General features: G+C 29.4%; 1 protein-coding gene across 1 annotated transcript; it reads right to left on the minus strand.

The window, feature by feature from the left end:
- Window positions 1–2,941: 2,941 nt before the first annotated feature.
- LOC106318728 (flavin-containing monooxygenase FMO GS-OX2) lies at window positions 2,942–9,025 on the minus strand. The gene is made up of 7 exons (XM_013756842.1): window positions 8,409–9,025; window positions 7,189–7,259; window positions 5,167–5,322; window positions 4,969–5,051; window positions 4,724–4,859; window positions 4,476–4,649; window positions 2,942–3,325 (listed from the first exon to the last, which is right to left on the minus strand). Exons 1-7 carry the CDS (start codon window positions 8,950–8,952, stop codon window positions 3,104–3,106), a joined length of 1,386 nt encoding a protein of 461 aa, XP_013612296.1. The 5' UTR covers window positions 8,953–9,025; the 3' UTR covers window positions 2,942–3,103.
- Window positions 9,026–12,460: the final 3,435 nt, after the last annotated feature.

Raw genomic sequence — 12,460 nt, forward strand, 5'->3', positions numbered from 1 at the left:
GAACGGTTTTTTATAAACGGATCGATCGATGGATAAATGTCCAAAAAACGCATCGATCGATCACTAAGATGGACCAAAGCGTAACAATGTGATCGATCGATTAGATTATCTCATCGATCGATCGAGAATATTAAGTGTTCCTCGGAATTTCCTCGGAATTTTCTAAAATCCCCCAACGGCTCTCCAACGGCTATAATATTTCCTCGGAATTCATCGGTTTTTTTCGAGGAACACATTTTTCCTCGGAATTCTCTCGGAAATTCCTCGGGATATTCCGAGGATTTTCCGTCGGAATGTCCGTCAGAATACCGCTGTTTTCTTGTAGTGACGAGGAAGACCACGTTTTTGAAACTCGATCGTGTGAACAACTGTTAATTAAAAAAAACATAACACGTTAATTAAATTTTTTGGTGACTAAATATTAAAATGAAGATCTATTTTATTATTACCTGCTGTAATAGGGCCGAAGAAGACACCATCTTGCAAGTCATTAAGAAGTTCTTTGTAACTTCATCTTAAATACACGACATTCAATATCGGGTCTATCATTTGCATTCTCGTTTCCTGCTTTTCTTATATGATCATTCACTTCTTCCCATTTTGGATTTGCAGTTATGGTAATGAAGAGATCCGGATTTCCATACCATCTGCATATTGCCATTGCATCTCGATAGTTCTCTACCATGTATCGCGGCCCGCCTGTGAACGAAGAAGGCAAAATAATTCTCTTACCCATTTTTTTTGAACTTGCATCCCCTTGTTGAATTGCATCACAGACGTTGTTATACAAATCTGCTCTTAGTTTTTTCTGATTGAGCATGTAAAAGGTCATACGTTCTTGTTCGATAGCAGTATAAGCATCGACTATGTATTGGTGGAAAAGGCGTCCTGAACGAACTATTGTTCGTGGAAGTGTCAATCTGGTATGTATTTGATATGCATAATACTCTCTCATTGTAACGTACGACCTCTTTGTAGCATATCCTTCTGAACTATATGGAATAGTTTTCTCAATGTAGCCTTGTTCACCATATGGAAACAACAAAGGATACTGTAGTGACATATAGGACGGATGTAAATAACTTATACGTTGTGGTTTATCCATTCTAGGATGCACTATTATATCTCTATCAGAGTTTGGGATAGACATGTCACCCACAATAAGTCCTGCAATTTCGTCTCCTTGTGGAAGGTCAAATTGTCTTCCACGTTCTTTATTTTTGAGTATCCTAATTGAATATTCTTCACTTGCTCCTGTTTCGTATCGATCTCTAGCCATTCTAAACACTTTAGCTAACTTGTTATTTTCATCAAGCATCTTAATCAACCCTCTCAGAATACTTTCATCTAGGTCGGTTTTTTTCCCTTTTGATTGTGCGTTGAAACGGTTCTGAAGTTCGTGAGCGGTATCATATATGTATAGCTGTGCAAAACGGGGTATATCTCCTTCGGCTGGTAGTAATGATCCCATTCTGTGGTAGTTTTGACCATGCATACGAAAAGTGAATGGACCATTTCCTGAATTGATACCATAATCAATTTTCCCTCCCATAGATGTAAAAGCAAGCATTGAATTATATGCTCGTATATTTTTTCGAAACGATGGAGACTGCGATATTAACTCATCTAAAAAAGCTGGAGGTTCTCGGGATTGTTGTAGGATAACTCGTCCCTGTTGACAGCAGATTGAAAATCTCAGTTCTTTCCCTTTCATTTTCAAACTTTCTGATTTCCACACCAAGGCTTTGCAGTGAGTACATGTGACCAATTCATTGGCTTTTTCTTTAGTATTTCCTGAAAGAAAAAAATGCAGGAGTCAATCTTATATACGTGTACGGCTTCGGATTCATATAATAAATATAGTAAATTAATTTATTTTTAATAATTTTGTACCATGATTATTTGCCGTTTGTGTTCTTCTTAGACATCTTCGTCTTTTTTCTATAACACATTTAACTTGATTATCAGTACTTTCTCGATCAGATGTATTGACCTGAGAATTATCTTGAGATTCCTTATTTTCTAGAGGATTATCTTGCAAGATTTCAGTGTTTAAATTTGAAGTGCTTGACTGCTTGCTAGTTTTAGCTATCTTTGATCTTCGGTTGTAAATCCTGCAACATTGTTGAAAAGTTAAAAATAAATTACAGAATTTATTTTGTTAGATAAAATTATTTTGAATAGGATAGAATAACATAATTGTTACCATTTTCTAAGTTGCGTCGTTGTAACCTGAGGTCCCTATATTTTGTAAAGTTGTGTTAGACAATAATAATTCATATAGAGTAAGTAAAATTTGACTTTTAACACTTACAATATGATTTAGGTTGTCTATCCATGTTTGAAGTGTAGCTGATTTTAGCCGTATATGAGGTTCATCCATAAGCGACTTCTCGATTATAGCAATCTGTTCATCATTCATAATAGAACGTTTTCTTTTATTAGCTTGTGCTTCACTTTTCTCTTGTGTACGAATATGCATGTGATAGGTTGATCAAAGAAAATAAAAATGTACATATTTATCATTTAAGAATCGGGTATCACTATTTTTTAGATAAATTTCACCAATATATATACATATACATAAATATATATATATATATATATATATATATATATATCTCACTCATTATTTACATTTTTAATTAATTTTTTTTCCCGCACATGATGCGGATTATCATCTAATTTTAGATTATTAGCGAGATTACGGCCATATATGTTTGTTAATAGATCTAATTTTAGATAATCTTCATATGTTGCTGTCTTGTAACACTTTGCTAAAGTTGTTATATACGTATGTAATATGCATCAACAAATAACGGATCCGTTCTGCCTCCCATATGTTGTGAACTTTGGAAGCAGTATGATTGCGGTTGGTACCAAATCATCCATGCGTGCTTGCATAGCAATGTTTAATTGAAATAAGTTATGCCATGAAAGCTTAAACCTCCATCCTGATTTTTCTTAGATAAAACCTAGGACAATTTGAAAAGTAGTAGCCATTGTATAACAAGCAACCCTTACATTCAGCTTTATTAAAACCAACATTTTTAAAAGTAATACAAGTAGACCCTTAAAAACAAGTAGGCACCATTATGGGATATCATCTTCCTGATTTTGGGAAATAAGAAGGAAGAAAGCTAATCAACTTCTTACTAGCAAAATCCTCGTACGCTTCTTTTATGAGATCATCGTCGTCCCATTCATCGCGGTAATTTTCAGGGTTAGAAACAAGTCTCCCGTAACCACGGTCAACTAGTTGAGTTCTCCAAGGCTCAACAAGCTGACAACCACATTCTTCTGCGACCCAGTCAAGATAGTTAGACTGCAAGAGAGAAAAAATCATTGATATAATGATGTTCTTGTTACGCTACTAATTTACTAGTAAGGGCATTTCCAACTCAAACTTATTTTTTTTCTCTATAATTTCTATTATAAAGTTAACTAGATCTCGATCCGCACAACCGCGCGAGTTTTTGTTTTCATTTGTTTTTATATAAACATTTTGTTTTCAAGTCTAAATTGGTATATATTATAATATATATGTGTGTATCAATTTTTAAAATAAAATAAGTTTACGGTATATTTTTTTCATTGAGTAGATTGTTTCAAACTTTCACATGTATTTGTATCTTCTTCTATATATATATTTTTGGATTATTATTTCATTATTAAAATCGTAACTATATATATAAAGATTATTAAAATATTATTTTATTATCATATTCAAAAATATTGTAACATTTCACAAATTTAGAAAATTTTAAAAAATTAAACTTTTCGCTTCACAGATTTATATTATCGAGTAAATAATTAAACATTTAGTTTTTGTTTAATTTTTAAAATAAACTATATAGTTTAAAAAAAATCATTGGTTTAAGGTAATAAAGATTAATCATTGTTAGATAATATGATTTTTGTTATTTAAAAAAAATCTTCATAATTTTAAAATTTAACATCGACAAATATTTAAATAATTAACATATGGATGTATAGTATTAAAACATTATATTATATCTATTTAATTTATACTATCTACAAATCCAATGGATCATCTATTATTTAAATTCAATTATTGATAGCCCAATAAAAATTTATGGTTGACCTTAAATTTAAATGATAAGATTAGAGATTAAATGTAACATGACTTTATATGAATATGTCCATTAGGTCCATTTTTAATATATAAGATTCAAAATAGATTTCATTTGTTCCATATTATATATTTTAAAGGTTTTCCATGCATATTAAAAACAATTAAATGTTTTATTTTGCCATCAATCAGTATACTATTATTTGAGATAAAAATAGGATAAACTAAAGATTCTGACAAACATATAAATTAAAAAGATAAAAGGACACTTCAAATAAAATAAATTTGAAAGTGTATAACCACAACTAATACAAAATGTTTGAAACTATCAAGACCTACTATATATTTATACACGTGATCGTATCGGAAAACGAGAGCGTACCTGAATTTTACCCAATTTATGTGTATGTCTCTTGGGAATACCTAACGCTTCAAGCATGGCATACGATGCAATGAGATCTTCCATCATCTTTTCTGGTGCAGGAAGTGTAACTCGTCCAGACAAAACTGCAGCTACCCATTTGCTTTGAATTTCAAACATGACTAATTGTATGCCCTGATCATAAAATCATAGATCAAAAAGAAGTGAGAGACTTGGAACCCAATAAATGAATTTCGATTAAGACTAACCATCCCTGGTAAACCAACAAAAGAAAGCCCTGGGGCAAGCGCCGGTGGAAAGACATGTTTGTACAAAGGTTCAACGCGGTTATCATCAATGCTCATATAACCATTGGTTTCAAGAAATGGAAACTTATACTTGTACCTGGACAGTAAACCAAGATATAAGAAATATAATGAATTCATCCACATTTTACATATGATATCTCGCTATATATAAGCATAAAAATATTGAAAATGATTAAAGAACATACCCGGTACAATAAACAACAGTATCTGCATGAACCGCCTTCCCATTTTTGAAAACAATTGAACCATCATCACATGCAGTCTCTATCTACGAGAAAAAAAAAACATAAAATTTTCATTCTCTAATGGTTTTAAGATGAATTTCTTTTTGAACTATTTTATAATCTAAAATCACGGTTTGAAAATAAAGTTTTTAGCTTTACCTCAGAATGAATCCATAGATTGTTGGTGGGCACGGAAAGCTTCTCATACGTACTGGCTTCACTCCCTCTAGACGCAATGTGGACTTCTTTGGCGACCTTAGCTACGTCTCTACTAATATCGGCACCGCTCGCAAAATTTCCGATGACCACCACCACCTATCAAAAACATCAACACAAAAAAGGCATCTCATTCTTTTTTCTTTTTAGTTTAAAAACGCATATAAAGGGAAATTGCACCCTTCAACACACAAAAAACTATAACTGATTAGATAACCATAAGAAGCCAATAGTTAGTATATGATACATATTATATAGAATTCGGGGGAGAGAATACTTTTACCTTTTTGGAAGCAAAGTGTAGCCTAAAGTGTATGTGGTAGACAAGAATGACTCTCTCGATCTATTATCATATCTCATCTCTCTTTTTGTTTTATTTTATATTTTGTTAATCGTAATTTTCATCCCATCTATGGATTGATATGTACCTTCAATCTTTTTAATACAATTTGTGTGAGCAAACAGTTATATTGAAAAATATATCTTCATTTTTATACATATGCTATAACTTATCATTTCCAAAACGAATATCTAAATTTTGTGTGAGAGTTCTTAGTTCAATACAATATCTAAAGTCTATAAATTTAAATTTTGCAAACCGACGTTCAACCCTATCCCTATGTAATTGTAATACGTACTTAAAACTTTGTCTTAGATAAACAATTAATTTTCTAAGTATTTTCCAAATGAATAATGTCACTGAAAAGTAACGTCATCAAATGTTTATTTTATTAACACAAACACATGCGCGTCAAATCCTAGTATTTTATTATATCCCTAAAAAGCATCGCGTCATTTTTTTGCTTTCTTTGTTGTTGCTACTGTTATGTATATTGACGGATATGAATCCTCCTTCTGTTTGAAAGCAATGCATGACGAAATGTGTTAAACAGGATAAATTTCGACAAAATTGTAAAGATAAACCTACACTAGATAATGTAACAGCACGGCCCAGTGGTCATGCAGAGTGGCTTTACCTTGGCGTCGGGGGTTCGACCCCTCCCTGCCACCTATAGTGAGGCTTTTCCTTCTATGGGGATGTAAGGGGCTATCGGGTCGGCCCGTTATGACCCGAAAATCGACAAGAAAAAACTAGATAATGTAACATACGAGTTATCAGCGAGGGAAATTAGGCCAAATAACAAACAAAAAAATTACAATAAACTAAAAAAAAAACCTCCAGTCAAAAAAAAAAATTACTTGTGATAACTTTTTTTCAGTCAAAAAAAAAAAGTTACATGTGATAATTTTCATCCAAAATAAAGAAGCAAAGTTATTTTGAAATATGCCATCTTCCTCTATAATTTTTTTTATTTCACGTAAATCAGAGCACCTCTATCGCCATCAGTTTTCCACATAGTACTATATTAATATCAAATCTCTCTAATATAAATACAATATTAATATTTAATATCTAAACCATTTTAGCTTCAATTAACCAATAAGTACCAAAATAATATTAATTCTGATAACCCATAAATCCACAAATTAATTTGCTTCTTCTATATTTGGTAATTACTATTTTAATAACTTATTTAATTTATATTTTTTAATATCCTCTATATTCTATTATTTGTACAGTGATATAAATTTGTTTTTAGCATAAATTTTGTATTTTTATATTCATAATTATCACCTAAATTAATATTTTATTTTATTTAAGAATGTGATCATGATTTTTGCTATCAATTTATATCTAGTTTATGTAGATGGAATAAAATCAATTGGATTTTCTGTAACTAAAAATAATAATAATTAGCTGAAACATTTTTGTCTTAATAAAATGGGTTGTGTAATTTTTGGTTTTAGTATAACATTGTTTTAAATATTTCTTTTAAAAATATATATATTGGTGATCCTATATAATGTTTTTAATATTTGGTTTTTAGATCTGTCTGAGATCTAATAAGAACCATATATTATGAATTTATGAGAAGAAACAAGGGCCATATATTTTATGCGTACCTCATTTTTGAATGGACCCGGAACTCTGTAGTTGTGGCTATGGATCTGCTTTCCTGGCCATGATTTTATCCCTATATATACATATTTTTTAATTAAATATTTTTTACTGAATTTCCTTTCAGAATATATATAGACCGTACAAAAATGATCATAAAGTCTTCAGTAGGGAATGTATGTAAACAATTGTAATCCAAAATCCGTTGATGGGGTTAAAAAAATCTCGTGGTGATAATTTATCTATAGAGTTCTGTAAAGAAAAGTTATCAAGTTTTTAACGGTTTCTGAAAATACACAATATACTCTCTTTGTTTACTTTTTCCTAAGTACAAAAAAGTAGTAAGCAAAAAGTACATTAATCTAATTTTTACTTTTTACTCTTAAATTATAAACATTCAAATGCATCATTCTTATATACTCTCTTTGTTTTTAAAGATTGATGTTTTATATTTTCTTCTTCTTAAGATTGATGCTTAGACTCTTACTAAAGCATTTTATTTTAAAATTAAAATACAAATTAAAATATATAGACATATAGTATACAAGTTAAAATATATCGACATATAGTGAAACATCATAAAAATATTAAATGTTTTAAAACAACTAATAACAAAATAAGTATTTATGTTATATATAATGGGTGAAATTCCAAAAACCTAATTTTCAAAATATAGGAAATTTATCTTATTTTTGTTACTGATTCTTAAAATGACTTTCAAAAATTAACAAAGTAAACAATTTTGTTAGTTGAACCCTTGAAGGTGTGAAATACAAACACGCGATAAAATGAATTTACTCTAACCGGGCATCTCCAACCTCATTCAATATTTATTTCAAAATGGAATAGAATATGCAGTAATGAATACAAAAAAAATAAAATGTTACTTTATTTATAGAATAATACTTTTATTTTCACTTCATTACACCATTTTTTTACTACATTTTGGACTAAAATATACAGTGAGGTTGGAAATTCTGTTAGACACCAAAAAACTGTAATATTTATGAAATCTCTAAATAATACCTAAACAATTTCACTTGGGGTTTGCTACCAACTCGTTCACCGCAATTTGGTTTCTTTCTAGGTCAAAAGCATTAACTTATTACGAACCATATATTATCAGCAACAAGCGGACAAAAAGACACAGAAAGCATTGAGGCAAAAAGTAATCATAAACAAATCACTTGCAAAACTATAAAAGCAATTAGAAACTAATCTTTACCAGGAATATGAGCAACGTAAGGTTCGGTATAATGTCCACTGCAAACAACGACTGCGTCAAAGATCTCATCTTCGGAGAGATCATCGGAGTTTTTGGATCGGACCCTCCATTTTCCATCAACCGGCTCAACCCGAACCACCTCGGTCTCGAACCGGACCATCTCCTCTATTTTAAACTCTCTAGCAAAGTCTTGAAGGTACGCAAGAACTTCCCTGTGGCTCGGATACCTTCTCGAGTCTCTTGAAAAGTCATCAACACATGGCACGAACGGAAAATCCCTGAAACCCATACACTCTCTCGGGAGGTTGGTTCGGAGAGACTCGTAGACACTCGAGTGAACTATAGGTCTTGTCGGGTCGAGACCAAGCGGGTCGGATTCAGATTTAGGTGAGTAAATCCAGAGACCTCCCACTTGTTTCTCCCGCTCAAAAACGACGACGGTGTGACCTTCACGATGGAGCTCTCTGGCCGCTATTAATCCAGATGCTCCGGCTCCGATCACCGCTACGTGTTTCGAACTGATTGGGTTTTGAGCTGGTGCCATTTTTCAAATGTTAATGTTATGTTTGTTTTTTTTATTTAGTTGTATGTTGTCTTTGTCCACTCCGGCTAAGAGAAATGGGATTATATAGAACAGGAAGATATATACAAATACTTATTTTCATTATAAAGAAAATATAAATTTGCTGAAAAAGAGGAAAACAGAACCTTTTACGAAATGAGTTCTTCTGATCAGATCCATACTTCTATAATACAATACTAGAACCAAGTGGACGTTTGTTTTCACTTTTCTATATATAAATTATTGTTTTTAAACATTAGTGGTATATATTTTTAATGTTAATCATATACTTAAATGTTTATATAACTATTTCAAATATAATAATTTTATAATTTACATGTTCTAATTAATCAATTGTTTAAAACCGTATGTATTTTCACTTCTTATTATATATTTATCTTATTGTATTTGCATTTAGTTATTAATCAAATTAATATATTCATGAGAAAACATATTTGAAAATTATTTTGTATTAATTAATGCTAAATTCTGACTCGTGTTTCAAATTGTATTTCTTTTTACTAATATTTTTATGCTTATTCATTTTAGATAATATATTATTGTATATACAAAAGCCTAAGATATGTTAATTTTTAGACATGTATTATATGGTTTGCTAATTTTAAGTCGTTCTTTCATCATATTATATTTTTAAAATAAAAAAATTATATTTATGAAAATAAAATTTATAAATTTATCAATTGAATATACTTTTATCATATTTATTTAAGTATAATAATTGTATTTTAACATGATCATGACTATAAAACAGATAAAATAAGATATAATTTATTTATTTTTCATTTTATAAACGATAACTTAAAATAACTTAAATAATTGTTAAAATATTTTTACACAGATTTATTAGAATTTTTAAAATATAATATATAAATATATATTATATTTAAAGTGAAAATATATTATGATTAAAGAAGTTACAAAGATTTTATATTATAAGATTTAAAGAAATACATGTTAATTTTTATACATGTATTATATTATTTGCTAATGTTAACCATCTTACCAACGTATTATATTTTATTTTTGAACATAAATATTTTATACTTACGAATATAAAATATATAAAATTTAAAAATTTAATACAATTTTATTACATTTAGCTCAATATAATAATTTTATTTTAATATGATTGATTATGATTATATAATATATAAAACATTACATATTTTTTTATTTTTCATTTTATAAACGATTACTGAATTTATTAATGTATAATAATATTTCAAACTAATTTCAAAATTAGTGAGAATATTTAAATATAATTTCAAAAATGAAGATCTTGTAAAAATCTTTTAAAACAGATTTGTTAGAATTTTAAAATAAATATATTTGTATTTAAAATGAAAAGATATCAAAAGATATTATGATTAAAGTATTTTAAAAATTCTATGTATTATTAGTCTTAATAGAATACATTTAATAAGATTTTTAAGTGATGGTCCAAATTAAAAAAAAAATCACACATGAAAGAAGTCATGACTTCTATTTTAATATATAAAGATAGAAATCAGTATGTATATATTCTCGAAATTTATTATATGTATGTACTTTTATGTATTGTCTATATTCTTAACATATTTCGATAATCATATTTGTAATAATAGTGTAAAATGTATTTTTATTTACAATGTCTTTCCAAATATGTATATTATTTATTATTGTGTTCTATTGTGTAGTCCACACAAAACTATCAAGTTATATCATTAATAATATTTTTCAAAAAACTGTAAACAAGTCTGATATGTATTACTGCAAATTATCATAATATTTTTATGTGAATCTGTAAAATTGTTGTATATATAATTTATTACAAACTAATTAATAATCAATATATAAATTTAAATTTGCTTGCATTTCTTAATTCATAAATATATACATAAGTTTTATCATAAGTTTTAATTAAACCAAGTTTTTGTTGTTCTAATGAAATTGTAATTTTAGTTAAAAGTAAATAATTACTATATCTCTCCATCTCTCTTTTTTCAAAAAAAAAATAGTATACCAACAAATTTGCGGAGACCGGTTTTCTTTCCTTTGACAGCACTTGAACAAATTTCCCATCTCTCTTTTGTTGTCATTCTTCTTTTTAAAGTGGGGTTCATCTTGGTTTGATTTCTAATGGTATGTGGCTGAGAAGCCATGGAAGCATGTGAGGTGTAGAACTTCAGATCCGATTTTATCCTTCCATGTGTTGAAGCCTAAATTCCAGATATGTCTGATTGACGGTTGAGTTAATCCATTTGTCTGGTTTCGTTTGGGTTAAATGATGTTGCTGCTGCTTTATCCGACGTTTTCTGCTTTGCTGGTTCGTCAAGGTGGGTGGTTGCAGTTCTCGTCTCTTGGATAGTTGGATTAAACTTCAACTTGATCTGTTTGTTTCTGCTTCTGTGTGGTGTTCATTTTAGCATTTAGTCTATTTGATTATTAGTTGTTGTGTCGCATGCTTTTTCCTATCCTGGTTCTTTAGTTCTTGTCTCTTCACTTTCATCTAGATGTGTTATCTCTATTCCATCATTGTGATTTTTTGTTATAGAGATATATACTAGACCTGTTTTAACCTTTCTGAATTTGGAATTTAGTGTCTGAATGGTAACCATTATTTTGATAATATAAGATATTAAAGTGCGATATCGTCCAATTACGGTTTATACGATTTGTGAGATAAATATGGATAAATAGTGCGGTTTTGATAAAAAAAAAAGTGTGATTTAAATATCTTTTAATTTTTTAGTGATAATGTTATAATCTTTTCTTTATTTTATTTGATTTAAAATACTAAAAAATTTGAAGTAGAAATCAAGTTTATTTAAAAGATATTTTCACTAAAGTGTTAAATACAATACATTATAAAAGACTAGGGTCTAATAAGAAAATAAATTATTGTGTTAATAAACTGAATCAGTCTTTGAAGTGTTAGAAGATCATTATTATAGTACATAGCCCAATACTTCACTCACATATTTCTACCGATTAGTCGGGCGTAGGCTTAGGGTCTGCTTAATCCAACTTTTAGAATAGTGACTTCAAGTGTAGAGCTAATAAAAATAAGGGAAATCTGTTTTTTTAGAGCAAAAAATGGTAACTATGTCCCTTTAGACTAATCTATACTACTTTATGTCCTATTAGACTAATTTTTTCCAAAATGGCAGCAATGTCCTTAAAATTGTAATTTTTTTAAAAGATATATATTGAGTTCGACAAGGGGGATCGATCGATCCCACTTTACAAGGTATAGTGGATCGATCGATCCCGATCATTATTCAGAAAAAAAAAAACGCGAAATATATACTGATCGACCTGGTCCATTTAACTCGATCGGCTAAGGTCGATTTACACGGATCGACCGATCTGTAAGGATAGATCGATCGATCCCGTGCCCAGGAAAGAATCCCAAATCGAATTTTTTGGTTTTGTATGATTATATCCGGATTGATTCCCACTTGATTTGAACCGACCAAGCATGATTTCA

This window comes from Brassica oleracea, chromosome C9 (assembly GCF_000695525.1).
Source record: "Brassica oleracea var. oleracea cultivar TO1000 chromosome C9, BOL, whole genome shotgun sequence".
In the NCBI taxonomy this organism is placed as follows: Eukaryota; Viridiplantae; Streptophyta; class Magnoliopsida; order Brassicales; family Brassicaceae; genus Brassica; species Brassica oleracea.